Source organism: Bombyx mandarina, chromosome 12 (genome assembly GCF_030267445.1).
Source record: "Bombyx mandarina strain Sakado chromosome 12, ASM3026744v2".
NCBI classification, from domain to species: Eukaryota; Metazoa; Arthropoda; class Insecta; order Lepidoptera; family Bombycidae; genus Bombyx; species Bombyx mandarina.
Window position 1 is genome coordinate 6,905,109 of NC_143219.1, and position 27,554 is coordinate 6,932,662.

General features: G+C 37.4%; 1 protein-coding gene and 1 long non-coding RNA gene across 2 annotated transcripts; both read right to left on the reverse strand.

Annotated features, from left to right (window-relative positions):
* Positions 1-310: 310 nt before the first annotated feature.
* On the reverse strand, positions 311-27,554 carry LOC114246199 (uncharacterized). Its single transcript, XM_028178628.2, has 19 exons — positions 27,226-27,554; positions 24,766-25,063; positions 23,894-24,052; positions 23,119-23,381; positions 22,841-23,045; positions 22,479-22,652; positions 20,630-20,762; positions 16,966-17,106; positions 13,749-13,888; positions 13,024-13,172; positions 12,390-12,545; positions 11,041-11,171; positions 10,035-10,211; positions 9,470-9,620; positions 8,931-9,077; positions 6,775-6,881; positions 5,692-5,809; positions 1,987-2,232; positions 311-519 (listed from the first exon to the last, which is right to left on the reverse strand). The coding sequence occupies exons 1-18, from the start codon at positions 27,238-27,240 to the stop codon at positions 2,035-2,037; spliced, it is 2,862 nt and encodes a 953-aa protein (XP_028034429.2). The 5' UTR covers positions 27,241-27,554; the 3' UTR covers positions 311-519; positions 1,987-2,034.
* LOC149501775 (uncharacterized) lies at positions 4,237-4,979 on the reverse strand. The gene is made up of 2 exons (XR_016323945.1): positions 4,601-4,979; positions 4,237-4,360 (listed from the first exon to the last, which is right to left on the reverse strand). It is a non-coding gene; the product is annotated as an uncharacterized LOC149501775 (long non-coding RNA).

Sequence of the window (27,554 nt, forward strand, 5' to 3'; positions counted from 1 at the left end):
GATGGATTGCCTTTAAGGGCGATAAAAAAAATCTTGTAGGAAATGATGGTCAGCTTGTGTTCGCCTATGTAGTTTGGATAATAAAAGACTGGCCATTTCGAATCGTGGGATTATTCCGTTTCTCGATTCTTAGAAAAAAGAAATAATTTACGTAAATTTGCTTATATCATTGTGACCTTCATAACGATACGATAAAAATTCGAAAAGCCATTTACAACACACACACACACACACAAGTGAGAACAGGGTAAATTGTTGCATATTAAACATGTATCAATAGCTTTGTTCAATATGATAAAAAATAATAAAATTTTAGTGTTTCTTTAAATTACCCATGTAATTTAAATTGAAAAAACATTGAAAAACTGAATGTTTTTAATCTATCCCGGCAGCTGGGGGGGAATAAAGTGTCGGTCGGGCAAAGGCGTGGTTTCAATATCCAAAGGTGGGCTTGGCAGTTGTGCCAATTTTTGCGTCAGCCAAATCAACGCATAGACAAATACACCCATTCCAGCTAGCCTGAAAAAAAAACAAAGATTTTGTAGGTATGTAAGTTTTATATATAATCATAAGATTTATACGAAACTGCAGGCTTTTCCTTTTTTTACGAAACTTCGACCTCATATTTCATGTTACTTAACTGCTCGTCTTAACACTGAGTGTACAATATACTATTTATTTTTTGGCTTCGCGAAAACTATGAGAAAACATATAGTATCGATTTGACGTAAAACCATATGCTCGTGATAGCGGATATTTTACAGCTTAAATAAAATATGCGCCAAAGAAAATAAAATAGTCCATGTACGCACGTACGTACGTATGTCTGCGACGCTCTAGATTAAAAATTGAGAAAAAATGGTGCGCGTGCATTAGTTGCGTAGAAGTGAAACTTTTTTTTGTGGCGTGTAGTATTGTGGTTTTCTTAATTTTTCATTCTTAAACCAAACTTCTCTTGTAATAGGCAATGCTGTGTATAAAGAAACAACCTAGCTCAGTTTATTCTTTCCTTCTCTCCACGGTCGAGTGGTTCGCGAGATGCACTGACTATTTTTTCACTCTTGCTCTTCTTAAATTGTATATTTTCTTCGTAGCCGTAACAAATTTCTCGCGAGTTAAATTTTACACTCAACGCGCCTAATGAAGTTTCACCTCAAAGTTTTTAGGTAAATAGACAATAAATTAAAAATTAATTTATGCAAAACTAGTTACTCTGTAATGAATGTTTAGTCGTAAGCCCTTTTTTTGGTCTCAAGTTAAAGTCAAAATGAAGTTGTATACATAGTTCTAAGTTGCTCTTAGTTTCATTTAGTTATAGACTATAAGTTAAATCCAACATTATTTACAATAAAGATAAATTAATAATAATAGAGCACTTAAATTTAAAAATACAAATAAGTTCAAGTAAGTAAGTAAGTAAATAAAAATTTAAAACTTTTTTTTGCATTCACTTTTGCTATTTTGTTCTAGGATATAATACCACTCTCAGGGTATACGATCACTATCACATACTGCCTTAGCATTTAAATAAGTACGATGGAAGAAAGTTTACAAAAAAACTTACATCTCAAACATCTCCGTGGGATTAAATTGAAAGAATTAATTTAGAAAGAATTAATTAGGTAATTTAAATTATGCAATGACGTAAATTGTCACGCTATGCCTGTTAATGCTAATGTTATGGAATAAACATGCAAATTATGTCAGTATTATTGTTGTCTTGTAAAATTCGCATACCGATACAAAATTTATAAACATCCTTATTATTGGATCATGTTAGAATAAATAAAAAGAAGTTAAATTTATATCGTCATAAATATTACGATATTCTTTAAATGTACTATTATTTTTCTAATACGTATTTGTAAAAGAATTAGTTTTCCCAAAAACTATTAATTAAACATGTTTCTGTAAAGTGCTTTTCATGATAATTAGAACAGATAACGAGCTTAAATTGAAATTTTGTATTAATTTTAAAGAAGTTACCCGTTTGTGTACTGTTACTGGCTCAAACTATTGCCATGATGAAACAGATTAGCTGAAGATTTCAGCCATTCTATTGCAATGTTGGCGTTGAGTCTTGGATTCAACTAGCTTAGCAAGGAGAGCCCAAGCGTGGCCAGCTCTTCTGTCCCATTTGAGAGCTTGAACCACGCAAGCCGTCGCACACGCCCTGCCTGTGATTTGCTCTTGAGTTTGACCGCCATCTCCACCTTCTCCAACAGCAGCCCGCTTAAAAACAAGGAACATTACTGTTTGACGAGAAAATATGGAGTTTTAATTTATATACTACCTGATGTTAAACGGTTATCGGAACTCAGATCACGAACGTTTTTGAGCCCTAAGATTGAAAGTCTCAATACCGGGATCGTCGTACACCCTTACGGGGTAGGGAATGGGCGTCGTGGCGAACCCCTCTACCCGGGAATGTTCTCCTTGCTACACGGAGCAAGGGTGATGTGAAACTGGGGTGAATCAGGGGGGGGGTGTGTATGCGTGCACGTCCACAGCTACATCGAGATTTATACTTATAAATGATAATGTGGGGCTTGAGTCTAGGGCGGTGAGATGTTCGGCGTTGGGCACCTCCAGGCGCCATTCTGTTTTCCTCTTTTCTTTTTGTTTTTGTTGAATCTAACTTTAATCTCCTACAATCTATCTACAACTATTATATCTTCTTCTTCAACCCGTGTTTACCCATTGCCCTCCGTTCACAACTACTATCTATAGAAGGACAATCGGACAAGTCGGTGACTCCGAGTTGTGGCCCCACCTCTGCAAACTAGAGGGTGGCCACGGCACCATCCGGCACTCACTCGATTCGAACTCCCTCGAACTGTTCCGAAGACAGTCGGGGCGGAGAGGGAATTAGACACTCCCTCGCAGGGGGAGTGGACCACCTACGGGGTTGGTGGAAGAGTGGGACAAGTGAGTGGCGTATCCCAACGCTGTGGGAGGAATGAAGAATGTGAGGGTATTCATTATGAGCGCTCTCATATCACTCCGGTTGGATCGATTATCGCATTATAACAGTGGGGTCCAGGAGCTCCCTGGGCATCACCCAACCATCAGGTAGTCTAGTGTGCAAGAGAGCTAGTAAAATACTTAGACTTAAGAAGGAGGTACAGATCTGAAGAGATATTGTATATACTGACGAAACTTATGTTCACACATCCCATTTAACAGGAAAGTGCTGGATCGATTCTACGGATAAAGGAGTGAAACAGTTAATTTCAAAGGTCAACGTCTTATTAAAGTACATGCAGGTAGTGCCAAAGGATTTGTACTGGGTTCTCTACTTATGTACAAGTCTAATGATAATAACCGGTGATTATCCGATGCCATGAATAATGTTATTTATGAAAAATGGTTACGGAATCAACTTATTCCCAACTTGTCTCCAAATTCTGTATTAGTAGTAGACAATGGTGCTTATCACAATAAATATGTGAAACGTCCGTCCAACTATAATACCGCAAAGCCGCTTGTGATTAACTGGTTACAAAAATACAATATTCCCCATAATTCATCATTAACCAAAATACAACTATACGAAATTATTTGTCGACATAATTTTTTTTTTGTAGAATATTCAATTGACAAAATTTTACATCAACATGGACACGAAGAGTTAAGGTTACCGCCATACCATCCCGGCTTCAACCCTATTGAAAACATAATATGGTCACAGATAAAAGGTTACGTATCAAAAAGGAACATAGTTAGGAATGAATGAGTACCTACAGTAAAAAAATTGAATGAAAAAAGAATTTTTTGACCCGGATGAATGGAAGAAAGTTTGTGATCATACTATCAAACAATGATGTTATAGTAAAAAGAGGTAGATACGTTATATTAGTACTAATACGAAGTCAAGCTTGTCCGCGGCGTATGTACCTATATATATTTATAAACATACTAAACTATACGATATTATGCGGACAAATTAAATCGACAACTAGTTGATGATAATATCATATAGCCGCGTGAGCAAAGTTAACTTGACAAGGTTGTAATGTGTGAAAAAGATAGCATGCTAATTAGCAAGACCGTAAACAAGACGGATATATATTACGCAGTGTCGTTGCGATGTCACGACTTACTTCATAGATTAACAATTAAAATGTCACAGAATGAACATAAAATTGTTTGATGCCTACGGTTTAGTAAGTAGAATTGATATAATAATATTTAAAATGAGCTCCTGCTATTCTTTTAAGAAATAAAACAGCAATGGACAAATAATTTTATTTTTTTATTTTCATTTAGTTCATTATTATTTGGCCGCCAATCCTCTTCATGTCTTTGTCTACGTACAATATTTATCCATTGGTTACACCTTAATTCATTTGCCAGAAACCTTTAAAAATAAAATCAAATTTGTTAATTCATTTCTCGGTTGTTGTGAGCTAATGTGTAGGCAATATCATGGAAATGTCCTTTCTGTTACATTACTCTTTTTAATCTTGACAGACATCTCTCTTACACTCTGTGACCGGAGTATATGCCGTCGCACTCGAGCCTTTTTTAATAAATTTAAGCTAATATTTTGGATTTCTTAAACAATATAAAAGCAAATCAATTTAAAATTAATACTTACGCATGACATGTCATCCCTAGACTTTTGGGAGTCTTACTTGTATAGTTTCTACAGTGTCGCATAACACAGGACGGCATTTTAGAGAAATTTCGCGGAACAAAAAACACAGTCAACGTTACCAATGCTTTCACGAAACTAAGCTTGAGTGCGCTAATTAGCTCAGTTTTACGGCGCCACTTTACGAACTCAAGTAACTTATCTACCTCTTTTTACTATAACATCATTGCTATCAAATGTGAAAATGAATATCACTCACAGGAACGCTCGATGGATGATCAAATTGATAGGATTAGGATATTAACGTCAATGAAAGCACTGACGAATCTGACGATGATATGTCTGACTGTTTGTTACTCAGATTGTGAAATGGAAAATATTGAAAACATCGATCTAAATATGCAGTAGGTAAAATTTTAATTTTAATAAAATTTTAAGCCTTTATGTCGATTGCATCCCTCTCACACGCAGGTTATTTACTTAGGTACGACAGGGACGCCAATGACATAAAATTTAGGCAGGTGTTGAGTTTTATTATTGGAAATATTTCCCAATTAGCTTTATTTTGTTGTACTTTTAATTATGTTTTAAAGTGGAGATAATGATTTGTTTACTAATGACAATAAAACTGAATATTTTCAAAGTTACTGAAGGTGGTTGTAACATAATTATGATTTTAAACTAACATGGTCACGAAGATAACAATTATTATTTAAAAATATCGGGAACTCATTTCGTATAATACACTGGTAAATATCCCGTTTTAAGTAATCATTGTTATGGTTGTAACATCTCTATATTATACAATGACTATTCATTTTGACAAATTGATAATGACACTAAACAATAAAGTTCCATAATAATGGATATGAAAATGTCACTCGTTTAATACGATCATTCATTGACAGTTCGGGTGTCATCGTATTCCGATAAAGAACCGAGCTTTCCCGAAAGAAAATAATTTCTCACTACATCTATACAATATTGAAGAGCCACAGAAAATAAATTTTGGGTTTCGGGAATGATTTCTCTTATGTAGCGTAGGTTCCTTCATAATAAAAACCTTTAATGTTATAGTGTTAAACGAATAGTACCGTTATCCAATCATCAGCAAGTGCCATCCACGTGTAGGCACTGGGTTGTCGTCGCACCAAATCTATTAAAGTAGACCTAGCACGTTGCGCCTCTTTGCATGAAATTGATAGCAGGATGCTAGAACAAGAATAAAAAAATATGCTAATTGAAACTACTTTAATAACAGTAACAAACATTTTAGCGCTTCATAGAAGTTTGGAGGTTCACACGTAGGGAAAATCTTCCACCGACTGGGGGATATTGTTCGTTAGACTTGACGGTCCTTGTATACAAGCTTATCTTGAAAGTGTCGTAAGCGAGCATATTATAAAGTTAAGGATTATTTACTAGATGGCACTACGTGGGAATGAGGCGCTCGCTCCTGGCCTTTTCATTTTTCATTATTATAGAATTTTTTTATTGTGTTTTTTGACTTGTTTTTTCGTTTATTGCAAATATTTTTACTTATTTAAAAAAATAAAAAGGAAATATTTGAGAAAAAACAAAAAAAAAGCCCGTCGAGTTTGTTTCGCCGGTTCTTCTCAGGACTGTGGCTTTTTTGAAACCGGTGGTAGAGTTAACATTGTTATTTATATTTGACATTCAACAAGTGTGTTATACTGACATCTAAGTTGAAATAAATGATTTTGAATTTGAATTTGAATTCGAGATTCAGGAATCTGTCAAATATCTTGTGTTGCAAATATCTTGTATCAATCATCATAGATCACTATCAACATTTTTAATTTCTAAAAACTAAGCAAATAATCTAACTATTGTGGGGTATGTGTTTATTTTTTTAGTGATTTCAACATTTTGACTATTATTTGTAATTAGTACTAATTAGTTACTAACCAAATATTTCTATAAATACAAAGAAAAGGTATATAGTGCTACTACAATATATTTTGATTTAATAATGACTAGGTATTTCGTAATATTTAATGTACAAATATATTTCCTTTACATTTCTTTAATAGTACCTATAATACAAATTGTAAAACCAATAGATTTTACTACAGAAAGTATTTTATTATTTGAAATGGTTCTTTGAAACTAATTACCTACTTACATTAATTAGCTTGCAGCATATACGAATGTACCTGTATGCTCCTATACAGGAACCGGCCTTGTCGAATGATGCAATGGCATCTGTACGTTTCCCTAGTTTATAATAGCATTCCGCTTCAAGGCTTCTCAAGTAATTTATCTAATTTAATATAAATACAATATGAAAATTAGTACGTAAAGATGAAATTAATTATAGAAATATCTTCAGCTTTTGCGTATCATAATCATAATTAAAAGTACTTTTACGATCATCCGTAACAACGAAAACTGTTAAGTATTCGAAACGTCGGAAATAATAATAATTATGAAAATTCGTAACGCCATCTGGTTGCGATATTGTTAAAGGTTATATACATACCTATAAGTCCTTCTTCGAGACCGCTGCGTAATAATGTATATAATCTGTGGCAGTATTAAAATTACCGCCAAAAGAGGGACTTTTTGGCGGGAACGCGAGGAGTGAAGTTGTGTGATTTGTTTTATTTTGTCTATTTAGTGTTTCTTCAGGTTTAAATGTGTAATAATGGTGGTTTATTAACTGTTTAATATCTGTAAAAGTGCACAAATGTGGGCAAATGAAACAAAGCTGCTGGACGTAGCTTCTCGGGATCCTCCAAAAAGTCCACTGAAAAAATCTTAGTAAATAACCACCATTTTACTAAGATTATATTTCATTCCATATCATCTCATTTCATTAAATTTCATCCCAGTTGATTAATGTCTCAAATTAATCATCTTCATTTCATTTCACTCCATATTATCATTTTTCATAAAATTAAGAAAATAAAGTAAAATAAGACATGACTTAAAGGTCTTAGTTACCAGGTCATAAAATCTCTTAAAAAAAAAAATACCGCCAAAAGAGGACTTTTTGGCGGGAACGCGTGGAGTGAAGTTGTGTGATTTGTTTTATTTTGTCTATTTAGTGTTTCTTCGGGTTTAAATGTGTAATAATGGTGGTTTATTAACCGTTTAATATCTGTGAAAGTGCACAAATGTGGGAAAATGAAACAAAGGCGCTGGACGTTACTTCTCGGGATCCTCCAAAAAGTCCACTGAAAAAATCTTAGTAAATAACCACCATTTTACTAAGATTATATTTCATTCCATATAATCGAATTTCATTTCATTTCATTTCATAATATCATTTTTCATATAAAACACTTTTTTTTTAAATTAAAATAAGACTTGACCTAAAAGTTATTAGTTACCAGGTCATAAAAACCCTTATACCGCCAAAAGACAAAGTAATGAAAGAGTCATAACTGTGTAAACCGCTGCAAAAATAAAGGTAGTTATTCCACAAATAAGTACGGTACACATTTTTGCATGACTGAAAACGCGGTATGTAATTGCAAGCCGCATTGTGCTTGGTGATCGTCTTCGTTTCCAAGAATAGTCAAAGATTACAGAGGGGTAGCCGCCTACAAAAATGCACGTCCTCTTTTAATTCATCATTTCACAAGTCTCATAATTAATAATTCTACAATACTGTCTACTTAAAAACAAACGACCGGGTTGTGGATTCCCGCAGTCGAAATATTTTAAATGTGAGATTAGACCGTAAAAGTAGTTTTAATTATTTAATTTATGTACATTTAAGGTAATAATATCTATACGTAAATAGGCAAAGATAAAACAGTTTATCTAAGTGCAATTTTTTCCACTGTTTTTCAACCGATTCTTTTTTAGTTTTGTCGACGAGTTTTAATGTTATTATATTTTTTTTAGAAATCATAATTTTTTTCACCTAATTTTTAATGGAAATACAAAGAGTAAAATGTAAAACATAAAGGATCGAAATCTTGAGGTGACACTGAATTCCGATCATTGGGCGAATACAAGCTAACATTTTATTTGAAATACAACTTCATATGTTCATAGTATTATTATAGTGTCTTCTATTACATACGATATAACTATAAGGCATTGTGAGCTATGAAGTTCTTGGAAATAACATACCAACACAAAGAGATACGCAAAATATAATTATTATATAATTATTTTATTACAATTTGAGTTCGGAAGACTTTTTCTGCCGTAAAGCAGTAATGCGTTTCGGCTTGGGACAGCTATTTTACAGTTAAGAACTCAGATCTCGTGACCAGACACAGACGTGCGAAGACGTCGTTCACGAAGAAACAAACTTGCACATATTCACCAATATATTTTAGATGAACAATGTTACCTCTCCGTATCTTTCGATTCCTTGTTGGGTATGACACAATGCTTCCACAATGTTGCCCTTTAAACGACAGCAAAGTGCTAGTAAGTGGAAGTATGCTGCAGACTCTTTTGCTTCGATCAATCCTCGAGCTGTACACACTTCTGCTAACTAAAATATATCAGGTTTATCGAATTTTTCAAGTGTTCAGTTGTAAACGAGACAAGCTAATGGTCCGCATGATATTCACTGGATACCGGAGCCTATAAACATTATAAAGGCAGTGCAACTTTGAGACACGGGCTTGAACGGGTTCTCAGTTCAATCACAACATATAGATAGTATGCCGGTAGCTAATAACACGAGCAAATGCTGGTATGATACTCTGAGAATGCTGCTGACAATTCTATGATGAATACCTTAGTTGCCTATTAGAGCCCCATGTGAAATGCCGTGGGGCTATTCTAGGTCAATCACTACAAATGACATTATCGTTGCTACTTGTACTATGCGAAGTAGTTACGGATGTTACATTTAATATAATGATAAAAATTTGCACTGACGGAAATTGCTCTGATCCTAAGTAAAAAATCGGCAGCATCATAATATCGGCTCATTCCCGGTAGGAGAGGTGTGTTATCCCACCAGTCGCCGAACTCACGATCCCAAGCTCTCGGAAAATACGGCTCTTCATTCAGTGCTTCAGCGAAGATTCTGTAAAATTAAAAATAATTTTCCATTTTCAATTTTATTTGTGTATAGTAAGTATATCATCTCTTAAATGTTATGCGTAAACGCATTAAAGAGCGCATTACATTTTAAAATATAACATTTAAGAGCTAGCAAAAATCATTATTAGCGTTTAGTAATGTAAATGTTATATTTTAAAATATCACATTTAAGAGCTAACAAAAATCATTATTAGCGTTTAGTAATGCGCTCTTTAATGCGTTTACACGTCATTCGGTATTGTTGTGTTTGCTATGAATAACGAATAATTGGCGTGCCAGTAGTAAAATAAAAAGTACCAAATTTAGTATGATATAGTGTTAGTGATAACAACAACGAAAAGACTAGTGATGTATAATTGAAATTACCTACACACTACAGATTAAGAGGAGAGCTTACTTTTTAACAATTTCCATAATTTTATCGGACACTTGAAACAGTCCTCTTTTTATATAGTAGGCACTAGCTATTACCCAAACAGTCGACCAATATGGATAAAAACTGAGAATAGCTTCAAAAAAAGGTTCTGCTAGTTCAAGGTCTTCCTCCAGTAGCATAGAACCTTTGCAGAGTAGACTGAAGTAAAGAAGCCTTTTTAATGAAAATACCCTTAAACTTTCCTACTATTGAAAAACAAAGTTCTAAAATGAAAATTTAAAAATAAACTTTACTATTTTGTATTTACTTTGTAATGTTAAGCTGTATGAAGTGAATTGAATTTTTTTTGATTCCTTACAAATAAATAGCTTTTGCCCGCGACTTCGTCCGCGTGGAATAAATAGTTCACAAATAATGCTTTATTTTAGAACAAAGCTGTTTAGCATAAAAAAACGTTATAGTTGCCAACCTTAACATATAGACATATGCTGTCGCGGACTTTTTTTTAGATCTTTTAAAGGGGAACAATTCTGTCATATATTATTTTACCGAAACTTTAACCGTTTCTGCAGCGCACGCAGCGGAAGCTCTTAAAAAGGAAAAAACCCAATTTTGAAACCATCTTTATTGGTGCTCCGCTTGTATTAGTCTTAGCATGATGTTATATATACAGCCTTCTTCAATAAATGTACTATCTAACACTGAAAGAATTTTTCAAATCGGCCCACTAGTTCCTGAGATTAGTGCGTTCAAACAAACAAACTCTTCAGCTTTATAATATTAATTAAGTACCGATTTCCATTTATGATCGGAATGCTTTTTAACAGTTAAATATTTATAATTCAAACTATTTCTTTGATTAGCCACGCAGTCGGTGACCACGAAAACTGAGAGTATTCGGAACGTTGAAAGTAGTACATTGACTCTAGAAACGGGAGATTTAACCTCATGAGTAGTTTTAATTATTTTTATGACTCGCGAAAACCGAAGCAAATACTGGGAATAATCGCTAATTTAAATACTTTACGTAATGGGATCCCTGGGATTCAGCTGAATAGATTTATTAATACAAACATTTGCCCAATTCTTGTTAATATCCATTAAATATATAGAAAGTTCTCGCCAAAGGTTCGCATCTAACGGTTTTTGTGAAACGGCCTGGAATTTAATTATTCATCGTAGAGACAATTTCCTAAAAAGTAGGAGTTTATCAAGGGTTTTAAGAATGTATTAACGAGGGGTGAAAGGCTATTGGGTTTAAACAACATTTTGCTTAATACTCAACATTTATCTTTGTAAGAGTGTATTTTATTTGGTATAAGCGTCAACAGTTCGCGATGTTTTTATTTTATTGAATTTCAATTAAGTTTACTCATCCAAATAGCTGAAAAAGCTTTTTTCTTTTGATATTTTTTCCAAATTTCAAACTTTAATGGGCCCTCCTGTAAAGTATCTTGTTTTTACCATCACATCGGTCGCCACCAGGGAAGAGTTCGTCCATAATAAGAAAAGTTACTGTGTTCATTTATTATGCCTTTCTACATATCGACGCTTCAAAGGCCAACGTGACTAAGCGACAAGGCGTGAATTTTACAGTAGATTAATTTAAAGCTGAAATACCTGAAAAAAAGTCTATTTTAACGAATCTAGCTGTAGGATTGAAATGATTTTAATAGACCTAGAAATATATATTTTTTACGCATCGAATATGGTTATTGCCTATCATTTATGTACAAAGCAGCTATTGTCGCTTAGTCACGTTTGCCTTTCAAGCGTCGATATGTAAGTCAGACTACATTTTAACTAAAGACATGATTACTATGTTTATTCTAAACAGAATATCCCGATTTAACAGTAAGGCGTCTTGGAATAGCATATCTTTACAGTCTGAGGAGCGGTACAGTCAAATACTCACCCATTATGTTTTATTCCTAACTCATTTAACCCATTGTCATATTTAGCCTATTTCATCGCGAGGAATAATCATTTTATGAAGTGAAGTGTATTCACGAGTATCCGCAGTGAGTAGCCTAATTGTAATACTTTTTGAATTTGTTGAAGTTCAAGTTCTTTACTGGTGGTAGGACCTCTTTGTGAGTCCGCACGGGTAGTTACCACCACTCCGCCTATTTTTGCCGTGAAGCAGTAATGCGTTTCGACTTGCAGGGTGGGGCAGCTGTTGTAACTATACTGAGACCTTAGAACTTATATCTCAAGGTGGGTGACGCATTTACGTTGTAAATGTCTATGGGCTCCAGTAACCACTTAACACAAGGTGGGCTGTGATCTCGCCTACCTGTCTAAGTAATAAAAAAAATATATAGCTGGGTGGGTAAACTACTTGATACTTTGTTAGCATTGACAAAAACTACATGCCTGTAAAAACAATGTAATAGCATGTTCAGGGTCTTGCATTTGACGAGCTTGCCTGGCCGCTCTCAATGTTGATTCAAGTTCCAATCGATTTTCAACACCTACTAAGGTGTCGCAGGCGACACGCAGAAGTGCCACGTGTGCCATCATCAACATTTCCTTTAAAAAAGGATTTATTTTAAATTAAAATTTAAATCAAATCAATGTGTCAAGTAATATCAACATCGAAACATAGTTTTATTATGGACACTAGCGACCCGCCCTCGCTTCGCTTCGGAAACATTAAAACACACATGAAACCAAAAAAATAAAAATAAAAAAAAATTAAAAAAAGTAGCCTATGTTCATCAGGGACAATGTCGGCTTCTAATGGAAAAATAATTTTTCAAATCGGTCCAGTAGTTTCGGAGCCTATTCGAAACAAACAAACAAACAAATCTTTCCTCTTTATAATATTAGTATAGATAAAATAGGAGTCAGTTTGCTTAACAAAGTTCAGTTTTATATAGTTTGGATGTGGTAGAAAGGTCTAGAAAAACTTAAGGTATACCTATTATTGTTCTTAAAAGAGGGAACTAGAGTCTAGACTTTAGCAATGCATCGAGACATTTCAGCGGAAAATACATATGCTTCATACCTCAAATTCGATGGCGGCTGCCAAATAGTCCTTGACAACAAAGTTATTGTTAACATAAACGGCTGCTTCCTGCCAGAAAGAAGTAGAGATTTCTGCTCTTGTTCTTGTCTCACTCAATTGCCGGTTGAATGCACAGATTTCTGTCATTCCTGATTTTAATAGTAAAAACATATTTTTAAGTATTGTTAAAACTACCTTGCGGAAACATATTATTATTATCTATCTATACGACAAGTTAGGATTCTGTAAAGTTAATACAGTACGGAGAGCATTATGAATCAATGCAGAATGAATTATCTTTTTTAAATATACATGGGCTAGAACGATTTTTCGATCGTTGCGTTAGCTTAGCCTCTTCGGTAATTCCATTCATAATTTGATAGGATTTTTCAAACTGGGTCGCGGAATTCAGATTGTCGCGTCCATCGATGAAACTAATAATTTAAGGTGAGGATACTCATAAAAGTATTATTTTCGTTAAAATTTTCATGTAGATTTTTTTTAGACACAGACACTCTTGTTCTAAATCTACTGCGTACCAACCATGTGATTCATTTGGAGGGCGTGCGGTTGTTGTATGCTGTTGTTTTATGCATGAGGCATTTGCGATATTTATGGGCTCTCGTAACGGTGGACAATCCGCTTCTCTCCGCTTCTTTTTATCACAATAAAATTCACTAAAGGCTTTTAAATATATGTGTGTGATGGTTGTATAAATCGAATACCATAATAAGGCACACGTCGCAATGAGTTAGCTGCAGTTATAATGGTGGATTGCCAATTCCTGTCCAATTGTCCTCGTCCTCCACATTCACGTTTATCGGGACCCTCTTCCATTTTTTCAAGCATTGCGTTAACTTCTTTACTAAATGGTAAAACAACATGAACCGCGTTTGTAGTTTTAAGGAATTATAAAAAGGAAGCATATCTTTGTATAGATTCATTGAAACTATGGTCACGGTATCCTAATTGGTATTGACATACACAATGCACTGTGAATAGGCTAAAAAAAAGTATTCTGGCTAGATATAGTAGGCTAAGGAAACAGGATACTCGTGTCGAAACATGACATTAAGCCGGATTTCAAATCATATTGATGTCAATATTCAAGTAAACACAAACGTATTACGTGACTTTACGGCTTCCTTATATTCGGTGAAGAAGTAATATCGTGTAACAAAAATCGTATTAGTAAAATTAGTAAACTTTCATTACAAATTCAGCAGATACTGGTGGCATTGTGAAGCCCAAATAGGTGGGTATCATTTTGTACCTCTTATTGTGTTGAAGCAGTCATGAATTTGGGAGGGCCGCTCGACCATTGACGCGGTGATGCGCGTGCGCGCCCTCTCTGATGAGGCTGTCAGCCGGGGCGGGGTTGCACTGGCGGTGTCCCTGGACATCGCCAATGCGTTCAACACCCTGCCCTGGTCGGTGATCGCGGGGGCGCTGCAGTATCACGGCGTCCCTGCGTATCTCCGTCGGCTGATCGGGTCCTACCTCGAGGATAGGTCGGTCGTGTGCACCGGGCACGGTGGGACGGTGCTCCGCTTCCCCGTCCAGCGCGGTGTTCCACAGGGGTCGGTCCTTGGCCCTCTCTTGTGGAACATCGGCTACGACTGGGTCTTGCGTGGCACCCTAAGCACTCCTCTCCCGGGTCTGAGCGTAGTTTGCTACGCAGACGACACTTTGGTCGTGGCCCGGGGGAGGGACTTGCGAGAGTCTGCCCGTCTTTCCTGCGCGGGGGTGGCCTTCGTCATCGGCAGGATCCGACGGTTGGGTCTGGAGGTGGCGCTTGATAAATCCCAGGCCCTGTTGTTTCACGGGGCCCGGAGAGCGCCGCCTCAGGGGGCCCACCTCGTGATCGGAGGCGTTCGCGTCGAGATCGAGGCAACCGGGTTGCGGTACCTCGGTCTCGTACTGGACGGTCGTTGGAGCTTTCGCGCTCACTTTGAAAGATTAGGTCCCCGACTGATGGCGGCCGCCGGCTCGCTGAGTCGGCTGTTGCCGAACGTCGGGGGGCCTGACGTGGTGGTGCGCCGCCTCTACACGGGGGTGGTGCGGTCGATGGCACTGTACGGGGCTCCCGTGTGGTGCCACGCCCTGACCCGCGACAACGTTGCGGCGTTGCGACGTCCGCAACGCGCGATTGCGGTCAGGGCGGTTCGTGGATACCGTACCGTCTCGTTCGAGGCGGCGTGCGTGCTAGCTGGGACGCCTCCCTGGGACCTGGAAGCGGAGGCGCTCGCTGCGGATTACGCGTGGCGATGCGATCTCCGCTCCAGGGGGGAGCCGCGTCCCGGCGCGGCGGAAGTTCGAGCGCGGAAGCTTCAATCTCGGCGTGCCGTGCTCGAGGCGTGGTCTCGCCGCCTGGCGGACCCCGCCTACGGGCGACGGACCGTCGAGGCGATCCGCCCGGTCCTCTCGGACTGGGTGAATCGCGACCGAGGACGTCTCACCTTCCGAGCGACGCAGGTGCTCACGGGACACGGCTGTTTCGGTCGCTACCTACACCTCGTCGCCCGGAGGGAGCCGACGCCGAAGTGCCACCACTGCAGTGGCTGCAACGAGGACACGGCGGAGCACACGCTCGCGTACTGCACCGCTTTCGCGGAGCAGCGCCGCGTCCTCGTTGCAAAAATAGGACCGGACTTGTCGCTTCCGACCGTCGTGGCTACGATGCTCGGCAGCGACGAGTCCTGGCAGGCGATGCTCGACTTCTGCGAGTCCACCATCTCGCAGAAGGAGGCGGCGGAACGGGAGAGGGAGAGCTCTTCTTCCCTCTCGGCGCCGTGCCGCCGCCGTCGAGCCGGGGGTCGGAGGAGGGCGTTTGTCCAGCTCCAGCCCCTATGAGGAGGCAGTTTCCTCCCGGTGATGGTCACGGGGCGACCTAAGGGGGTTGAGGCTGCGCCGCACGCTACCGTCACTCTAGCGCGCTGGCACCAGGAGGACGGGACGGCGCGTCGGCGGCTGCGGACTGCGATGCGGTCCGCATTTTCGTCGTCGCTGTCGTCGCCGAACATACTGTTGAAGAGCAACCCGGTCGGCGGTGTATCGCGTTCCGACCTGGCAGGCTGGTTCTGGTCCAGCGGGGTATCCCGGAACACCAGCGGCACCGCCCGGGCGGCCTGGTAGGGCCGCCGTACCGCGGAGACCGACGTCGTTGGTTGTCGACTATCGCCTCGACGACCCGTCGGTCGGGCGTCCTCGGGGTGGCGCCGCGTGTCTGGTTGTAGTGTTGACCGCGGGAACCCCCCTACTCTGTCCAGGTTCTGACCCCGGACGGAGATCGGACGTCGGGTGTAAGAGTGCAGGGGAGTCGTTTAGTGGGTGGGCCCTAAAATCCTTGGGCCCGCGATCTGCTCTCAACACCTGCAGATCGTTAAGTCTCACATACCCCGCGCGCCCCCTAGGCGCGGGGACCTCGTAGGAGGTTCGGCCCTCTACCCGAAAAAAAAAAAAAAAAAGTCATGAATTTAGTTTGTCATGCATTTAGTTAACTCAAATTTGTATGCATTTAGTTTGTCATGCATTTAGTTAACTCAAATTTGTATGCATTTAGTTTGTCATGCATTTAGTTAACTCAAATTCGCACGGAGTTGGAACGTTTGCCTACGTTTGCCGCTAGGGGCACTGTTCCAACTACATACAAATTTGAGTTAACTTTTATGCTACCGAGCGCGTTAAAAACTCGCACTAAGCACACAAGTTTGAAATGTGGGTGACAAAATTCCTTCTGGGATGCATAAGAGACCTACAAGCGGAAAATTTAACACCTTAACATTAAACGGAACATCAGCTGTATTGTATCAATATTACAGATATATGAATTCTCAATTTAGAACATAAATATATTTTTTAATAGCAGTGCTTCTCCAGCAATATCTTATATTTTTACAGTTGAATAATAAAGAAAAAATATAATGTAGATCGGACACTTACTTAGAAATCGATGGCAGTATTACGATTTTTCTTAAAGGTTTCCAAAGTTTAACTTCGACTATCACAAAAGCATTTGTACCATCGGAACCAGTTGACTGCATTAATTCTGCGCTTGAATGAGCGTTTACATCTGCTGTGACCCTAAAATTAGGTACTTGTGTGCGCAATTTTTAACGTACGGTAACATACTTTTACTTCTTACTTACTTTTGAAGTCGTCGTGGCCTACAGGATAAGACGCCCGGTCCATTCGTACCTATCAATGCACTGGTGTTCGAATCCCGCAGGCGAATACCAATTCTTCTAATGAAATACACAACTAACAAACGTTCACGATTGACTTCCACGGTGAGGGTATAAATAACATCGTGTAATAAAAATCAAACCCGTAAAATTATAATTAGCGTAATTACCGGTGGTAGGACCTCTTGTGAGTCCGTACAGGTAGGTACCACCACCCCGTCTGTTTTACTGTGAAGCAGTAATGCGTTTCGGTTTGAAGGGTAGGAGGGTGGGGCAGCCTTTGTAATTATACTGAAACCTTAGAACTCATATCTCAAGGTGGGTGGCGGCTTTTACGTTGTAGATGTCTATGGACTCCAGTAACCACAACAGGTGGGCTGCGAACTTGTCCATCCGTATAAGCAATAATAAAAAGAAAAAAAACTTCTTTTACCTATAAACTCTTTTTCTTGGTTTTTTAATTAATTCAGTAGATAAAGACTTAAGATACAGTTAGGTATATTAAAAAGTCTTGGGACAGATTTATCGTGTCCATTAGAAAATTTAATTTGTATAAAAAACTGGCCCGTAGCACCGGCTGATGATACAAATGCGAATAACCAAAAACAGAATCAAAACTGGTCTTGTGCGCGTTGGGTAGGTATAGTATATGGCTCCGCAGTGCGTAGTAAAATTTTTAGGCTGTTTGATATTGGTTTAGAACAAAACCACCTCACTTCTTCCCGAAGTTATGTACGTTGATCGGTTATCGTAACTAAGAGGTTTAATGAATTTTGCGTTTTAGGCAGCGTTCTCTGAGTATTATTAAGTTTGTTTTACTTGCCTACGATTGTGATTAACTTCACGGTCCATTTGCTGTTATGTGAATACCGGAGCTAATAGATATGAATGCCATTACCCGACTTGAGACATGAAGTCTAAGTCACATTTGTATAGTGTAACGACTGTCCATCCTTTAAATCGAAGAGCATTGCTGCTTCACGGCAGGATTAATAAGAAATAATAAGGGTGTCGGTATTGGTGTGGGCTCATTACATGGTCATACCACCAGTAGCATTGTAATCGTCAACCCGGTGTTATTGGTGTAAAGTCCGGTTAGAACGGTGGAGCAGTTTTTATGCAACACAATTTAGACGGCGCCACTCTGTCTCAAAGTGGACAGCAGCATATAGTTCTGATTAGGTTCAGTGCTCCTTTGACACCTGGGCCATGGGCCATGGGCTTTTTGCCCATCTAAGCCAATAAAAAAAACAATGTATTTTAAATAATGAGGAGCGCATATTTCATCAATCGTTTTTTTTAAATATTATAGCAACTTTTATATCGTTTTTTGAATTTATGTACCTGTAAATGTATAAAAATAACGCAGAGTTTCAAGGTGGTGCACCGCTAAGTTACATTTATACCTTTTTTTCCTAATTTTGAGATACCTGTTTCTAGAATACATATTATGTGTATGTCTCAAAATTTTTGTCTATACAGTAGCCAATAGCATTCGACTACAACAGCAGACGTATATAAAGAATTTTATAGAACCCTAGACAAATTACAACCAAAGAAAAAAACAAAAAAAAACTATTTGGTTCATACCACTTTTGCCCTTGAAGAATTTTGCGTCAAAGGGGTTTGACGTAAACGGGCTATTACAAATCAGTAAAATGTAAATTATATTGCGGAAATTAAAAAAAAAACCATGGTATAAATTCTCTGGTTCAATTTCACGTCATTTGGTTAATGTTACGCAAATTCTGTAGAAGCGTAACCTAGTTTTAGTATACGCGTGAATGTCTGAACGTTTGGCAAATTCTTTAGCACGCCTAAACATTTTGACGGATTTTTACATACGAGGTGTCATTAGACTTGCATCAGTTGTCGGAGTTACAATTATCGTGGTCATGGTTATTGTAATAGTATACTATAATATACTAATACAATCACCATGACCACGAAAATTTATTCATTGTATTCTATAATAGAACATAGAACTCATTTCTTTTCTTTTTATAAAATTTAAGAAAATTGAAAATGTTTTTTTTTTAATGAAACATCTCTGCCACATTAAAAATACTATCAAGCAAATCAATAAAATCTAATTTGTGTGTAATATAAAAGTCTTCATTAGAATACTACAAATTTGGTTCCGGTTTCAACACGTTTATCAACATATCTATGTAAATATGTAGTTATTCGCTTGTTAATTAGTATTTTTAAAGTGAAATTCTAACATCGTCCTAAAAAGTCTGAGATGGACTGTATGAAATAAGATATGCGGGAGAAGGATATGAGTGCAGAGATGTCGTATGATAACGTCTGAATGAAAAAGAGGACAATCTGCGCTGACACCACATGATGGGATAAAGGCAAGAAGATGAAGTCAATATTTTTAATGCTGTTGTGTTTTAGGATTAGTTAGGATAGGTAATGTACTTTAAATCATGGGATTTATGTTCTTTTGGATCGAATTTTAATTATATAAAATTACGGAGTCCTTTAGACACGATCTAAATGAAAGTACCGCTATCTTTGAGAAACGACATTAAAGCATCAATTATGTTGAAATGAGTGTATTAAGTGCTTCCGTTATTTTCTCTTATTATCATCTGGAGCAGAGTTCATCCTTAGAGCACCATTTTTGTCACGCATCGTCCGGCTCTCAAATAAGCTCTGTACGTTGCTCCACAAGCACAAATTTTCTAATGAAATACGCACTCAACAAATGTTCACGATTGACTTCCACAGTGAAGGAATAACATCGTGTAATAAAAATCAAACTCGCAAAATTATAATTTGCGTAATTACTGGTGGTAGGACCTCTTGTGAGACTGCACGGGTAGGTACCACCACCCTGCCTATTTCTGCCATGAAGCAGTAATGCGTTCCGGTTTGAAGGGTGGGCTAGCCGTTGTAACTATACTTGAGACCTTAGAACCTATATCTCAAGGTGTGTGGCGCATTTACGTTGTAGATGTCTATGGGCTCCAGTAACCACTTAACACCAGGTGGGCTGTGAGCTCGTCCACCCATTTAAGCAATAAAAAAAAACTATGACAATTTGTTATTTAAGCGAGTCTCCAGCGTAGACAGAGCCTTAGTTGTACCTCTGCCTTTGTAGATGTCCACACTAATGAGGGACATAACTTTGTCTGCCATTAATGCGAGTACAGAAGCAAAGCATAGCAAAGAACTATGCTTTTGAATAGCAAATATCAAATCTCAAATCTCCGCTTATGAGGCCACGAATTCTATATTAAGTAGTAGGGTATGTTGTAGGGCCACGAAGGTTTGTATCAATAAATTTGAGAGCGCATTTTAATGTGAAAGATATTAGATACAGCTTCTACGCCATCGAGGTGCCGCATTAGGACGAGACTACGCATTATCAGCCCTACAAGGGATAGGTAATAAAACAAAAGAAAAAACACCTGTTAGCTTTTTGTGCAGTGCCTGGAGTCAAAACCTTTTCATTCGATGATAACAGTACATCACAGCCACATTTTTCTAAAATTAGGTCAGCATTGATCCATTGTAATGGCACAGCTAATACTACCGTAGTTTCTGAAAACCATCATTTATTGATTTCTCAAGTTTTTTAACACACACTTATCCTCACTAATATTAGGTTTTTACCTACGAAATTGCCGTTTAGTATACAGAAAGTTGAAGTATTTTTTTATAAATATTTTTTATTTATATCAATCAAAATATGCATCCATGGTTATTGCCTAGCACATTGAATATTGCCTAAGTGCTGAACCAGGGTTTAACTAACGTGATGACCGCTTACGATTATCTAAAAATAATCCATATTCCATGGCAAGTGACAATGTGGTTTATAATTCCTTTGTTTCTGTGTCTGTTAGCAAAGCAACACATACCTTAACGCGTTCGTTCAGTTCGTGGGCCACCCATTTATCAAGTTTTTACCTTGCTAATTTGATTTTTTTCCCTACCTATGCTGATAGCCTTGAGAGGCTATTTCAGCTTCTCCTTGACGTGTAACCGGGAGTGTTGCTAACACTGACCCTAGCAAGAGCAGTGCTTCGCAGAATCTACCACCGTATCGGAAACGCGACCCACTGAGAATATCTGGCGAAAAATTAGTTAGCCCACTAATTTGACGCAAATAAGTAGAGCAATATTGTTTTGATGCTAACGTTAAAAGCTGCTACTAGTTCAGCGGTAAATTAAGTATCGCCAGCTTCCAATATCGCCTTTAATTCGTCATTGTTCACTTTAGTTTCCACGGGGCTCATTTTTTAGATGCATTTTTCTAGTCGGAAGCGTTCAAACAAATAATTAGTCGTGCGTTCGTTTGCAGTGTTTACTCCGTATATCATCATCAATATCATCCGTCATCAACGTTGTGAGCCGTTTGTGCGGCACTGCTAGCGCGACAGAACTCATAGTCCATAATTATTCATATTTTTATCGAGTCCGTGTTGATGAAAAATATAAAAATGCAATGAAAATAAAATTCTAATCGAGAAATAAATTGCTGAATTTAAAAACAGAATTCCATATTTTCAAAAGTAATTCATTTGAATTGATTGCCAGCCACACATACAAATTGCAATACATTTCAAATGACTGTAAAGCGGCAACTTCATAGGTAAAGACCTACTATTATAATAACGAAAGTACGTCCGACCCACTGAATCGATATCGCCGAAATTCGGTTGGTATGTGAATAGTTTGAAACCTGGTAAAGAATAGCCTAACTCTCATCCCACTGCTAAGAACGAGTTTCCGCCCAGGCGAAGCTACAGGTGAAAAACTAGATATTAAGGATTGGTACCATCGTCATGTCATGTCCATTTCTGTGGTACGATATCATTCCTTAGCGTGAAAGTATTAAGTTACAGGTTAATTGAATATGCCGAGGGCGACACCCCATGACACCGCTGTGCCGATGTGCAACGCACACTTTGCATCATAGGTTATGCCGCCACTGACTTGATAAGAGTATACCTAGCGCCATTATAATGAGAACATGGAGGCATTAAATATCGACAACTCCACCAGTTATCTAAGGTAATAAAAGCTGAAGGATGGCACACGCGGCAGACCAATAAGCCCAATCGGTAACTGGTTTTGACGGTGTTCTATTGCTTCCCTAAAAAAAGTATAAATAACATAATTTTCAATTAGGACTTCCTTTCCTAACAGTAATGATAAGTACTACCATCAGCCAGTTGTTTCAGAAATTATTTCTCTGTAATTTTTTTCATCAGTTTTTAACCAAAATATTTTAATTATATCATATGTCATTACCACCAGGGTAAAGAAGTTTGAAAAGATTTAATGGAGCGGCGAAGTCGTAGCTTTCTCGATCATTAAAAATATGTATTTCAAAAGGCCAAGAGTACTGACGAAGGTGCTTAAAAAACCATTCCTGAAGGTTTTGTAGTAAAAGAGTGCGATGAAAAGAAGCCCAGGTTACTGTATCTGGAAAGATAATATTATTCATTTTTAATTTAGGTCATCTTATGAACTTACTGATCAATTTGCTTTAGGTGTTTACTGGAATAGATTTTTTTTTAACGTGGTAGTGATGATGGACTCAGGAACCCCGTTAAACCAGGTAGATCATGATTACTTTGCAATCTATTTCAGTCAAGAGAGATTTTTCTTACGGGCATTGAACTGATTCTTCAGGTAATGTGTTAAATTAACTTCGTCTTCATTTTGTATATCAGCGTAATTGTAAAAAAGCTTGATGTCAGTTTTGGAGAAGTAATTTCCTTCAGCTCTGAGACTCTCCCAGTTTGGAATAAAATTTGAGAAATTAAGTCTTTTCGGTTTCCGGTATCCATTATGAAATGTAAAAATACTTGAATTCTGCAAAAATTTTAGACTGTAAGATGTGAATGATATGTAATAAAATGATAATGATTGTGAAATGTTAACTCACCAATTCATTACTTATAGGCATTTTAGTTACCGCCGTGTAAGAATGTTCGTTGTCGTATGTGAAAGGCATATTGTGCGATGCTATCAACGTGAGTTGCATAAAGTTTGCTTGCTTAAGTACTTTGTGATGCAATACATTTTCTTGATCTCTAGTGGCGGAAATTTCTATAGTGACGAGTGGAAGGGTCTCCCAACTCTTCCTTTCCAGCAATGGAAGCTCTTTTATCGGTTCCATTCGCTTCTTGAAGCGAATGTTCTTTTTGTCTTCAATCGACACAAAATAATGCATCGATAAATATAATAAATCGGTGTTATTAGCGTACCTAGTTTTTATAAATGCAACCCATGCTCGGACATTCACAATGGGAATTCATTTTTGGCGAATTGTCAGCATTCGTGAGGAAATATCACGTGAAGTACCATTAGGATTATCCGACAATACCTAATATGGGCATACTCCTGTGTGGCCTGCCAATCAACGAGGCTATAAAGACTGCCGAGGACAGGAAGACGTCGGGAAGCATTGTGCATCGAGTGGTCAACATTTCAAATTAGACACGACCTTCAGCAATGAAGAGACCGACTCAGTAGAAAGAAGAACCTTGTGTACCCCGTTTCCAACTGGCATATAGATCACAATGTAACGTTATCATAAGATGTATTATAGAATACAGTTTAAATGACACTTAGCAAGCAGTAATAGCAAACAAACTAGAGTAAATTTTTATTAGGTACGTTAAGTTTGAATCCAATATTGTCTTAGTTTAAAAACTTACCAACAAAAATAGGCAGAATGTCCACATTGCAACAACTGACCTCATGCGATATACTAGAAACTGATGTATTCAAATTAACATCATCCAAGCTATGCCCGGAAGCGTAATGGTCAATGAAAGATTTATCATTTTCCACATTTCTTATGGATTGAATACTCACTGCAAATATTAAAGCAATCTGATGTTACTATTTTGAAATTTGCTAGTATATTAAATTAAGGAATCCGATGTAAACGATATCCGATAGGTGAACTATAGTATAAATTACATTTAATTTTATGAAAATATTAATGTTTGTGGTTGTGGCTCTATACATTCATAGTTTTTCTATATCTTTTACTTGTATAAATATATTTTACTTAAAATTAAGAACAATATTAACTGGAAACCAACTTTATCAGTTGCCAAATAAATCCATACAATACGGTGTCAATAAATACATTCTTTGGTAATTTTAATGGAACTATTCTGCATATCCCAACGTAAATTAGTTAGCTGCTGCTGTTGCTTAGATTACCTTACAAGATATTAGATTAAACTATTTGTTTCGAATTTTGGCAAGATACGTAGCAAAACATTTTTCATAACTTTCAATGTGTGAATCAGAGTACATTTTCATGGCATATTTAAAGTATTATATTATTTGTTCAATGGCCCTACTCATACGTTGGTATGCAAACGTGCTATCAAAATTCTGATGAAATTATTTTTCCGGCAAAGACAGTCTTATATAATATGTCCTACATTATGGTGAATGTCACCGTTGCTCTTGAGCAGGGACATAGGTAAACTGCCTTAACATTTCACGTTAGACAGCGGCCTTAAGCACTCAACTAGGGCCAGGATTTCGATATTAGATAAGCATTACGTACCAGTCAGAGGATAATTGGCGAACAGGCACATTTTTTCATAGTCTGACGGATCATAATTGAATGTCCCTTGTGCGATTACTTTATCTATCATTGTTTCTCTAGCTCCTATTGCTTCGATTGTGGCGTTAATTAAAAGTTGATCGAAAAACACGACTTTCATGTGAAATAAAGAAGGTATTTCTTCAAAAGACCGCAATTTTAGAATTTTGACTGTTATTTGGTCCAATGGAACTGTAGGTATATCTTCCTTGACTTGAGTACATGATTTGGTAGTCGAAACCGAGACTTCAGAACGTTTCTGTGAAAATTATGAAACGGAGCGATACACAGAGAGTTTTTGATTATGTATATTTATTGTACTATGTGTATAGACAAGTCAAGGGTAACTGCTTTCTGTACCAGGCTACTAGCCCAGCTGGATAACGAAAGTTTCATAAGGTGTTGGTTGAAACTTTTCGCTATCAGACGGCGGTAGTCTCGCGTGTCAGTTCTAAATATTTAATTAATAATTCCTTTTCTGCCTTCCGAGGTTCTCGTGATAAGGAATGATGATTTCAATTAACACTGCTCGACACTAATGGTGATATTGGTATATTAGTATGCACTAAGATATTTAATAGGTCGGGGAAAAAGTTTCTTCGCATTTTTTAAGAAAATTCACAACATTTTTTATTATAGTTTATTTACATTTAACTAAAGTATGTAGGTACCATTTTGTTCGATAACTTTTTGCCATCTTGTAGGTAGGGACATGATGCGTTGCTTTAGAAATTTTGGGGTTTCTGATAAATTTCTGACAATTGGTTTTGGTAGTCCTCTCATGATGTTAACCTGACACTGCCTAAATAATACTGAAGGGACCGAAACAGGTGGAAATCTGCAGGTACAAGATCAGGACTATACGGCGGATGCATTACAACACCTCCCAGCCAAGCCCTCTTAATTTTTGCTGAGTGGCTAAAGGTGTGTGAGGTCTAGCGTTATGATGATGAAAAACCACACTCCGGTCGCTTTCTCTCAACTTATTGCTTTAATCTCATCAGTTGTTCGCAGTAGAGTTCAGAATCGATGGTCCTGCCTGGTGGTAACAGCTGATAATGAATAATGCCCTTCCAATCCCACCACACACACAGCATCACCTTGTTACGAGTTAACCCGTGTTTCGCCACAGTCTGTGAAGCCTGACCGGGCTTTGACCACGACCTTTTTCGCACGTTCTTGTCGTACGTGATCCACTTTTCATCACCAGTTATTAGCTTCTTCCAAAATGGTTCGGTTTTATTACGTCGTAATAAAGAATCACAAATGAGTACACGGTTCATTAGGTTTCTTTCAGTGAGCTCGTGAGGTAAACAAATATCGAGCTTTTTTGTGTACCCAGTTTTTTTTAATGCGCCAAAACTGTTTTGTGGTCGATTCCCAGTTCTTCAGCTACGTCGTAATAGCTGATCATTTTATCCGTAATAGGGCGACCAGAGCGACGTGCATCTTTGACATAAAAAATTCCGGATTGAAAACGCTTAAACCAAATTTGTGCTACTCTCACAGATACTGCACTAGGTCCCTAAAAATCGCAAATTTTTTTCGCCGCTTGCGTTGCATTTTTACCTTTTTTGTAGTCAAATTTTAAAATGTATCGAATTTCTTCATTAGATTCACTCATCTTGACAGTACGAAAAATAAATAAAAATCACGCTATTTCCTAATTTGAATTTGGAAAATTATCTTCTTTAAAATTTAAGCTTTTAATGATATCAAAACCAGCCATATACAAATAGTATAGCCAAAGAGATTTTATTACAAATTCATACATACTATAATGCGAAAAGACTTTTTCCCCAACCTATTATGTTTAACCTGTTTACTCGTTTTATCGAAGTATATTAATTAGTATATCAGAATATAATCACATATTAGTTAAAGTGTTTTAATATTACACAATGAATATATTCGTATTAGCTAATACTGATTAATATCGGTATAAAAACGTAGACTGATCTATTATCTCAATATCATTTATTGGTACCTGACTATGTACCTAGCTGTGTATCTGTGATAATTATCATTACAAAGAGGTTTGTTACGCTCTCTATGTTCACGTTGACATGTAAAATGACCATTTTCATATGTTGTTTGTGATTTTTTCCGTGTTTTTATAAGTTATTAAGTTGCGAGCTTTGAACCATAGATTATACACTTAATATATTTGAGACTTTGAACTCATGAGCAACGTATTTCGTAAAACCAGATTTAAATCCTGAAAGCAGGATTTCCTGTTTACCTGAAATCCGGTACGGTCCGATCGCTCGAATCTAGTGCTCCAAGTATTTTATCATCAACAGGATTCGTACATTTTATATCTAGTAATCCTTGAAATGTTTTTTATTGCTATCATACTCTTAGTATAAAGTGTTACTACAAGTATTAAGTCAATTGTTAAGAAGAATAATCTTGACATACCTTCTGTACTTTCATTGTTCTAGTTTAATTAAAATCATTTAGATTTAAGTGTCGATAATTAAATGTAATTGTGATGGTTTATAAATTTTTCTTTTGCTCGTGTTAATACAGATGTAGTCTTCAGTAGTATTTGTATTACTTATGCGCAGTCATTAAATAATATTGTGTCAAACGTACTACTAATAAGAGGTTACATACTCTTTGATTGCAAAACGTAATAATTATTGCAAAGAGAATATAATCAATAGTATTATTGCTTATTGACGTGGAGCCGATTGGATTGTATAAAAAGTTTTGTAGAATTGAAATTCACGGTCTTCGCAGAGACG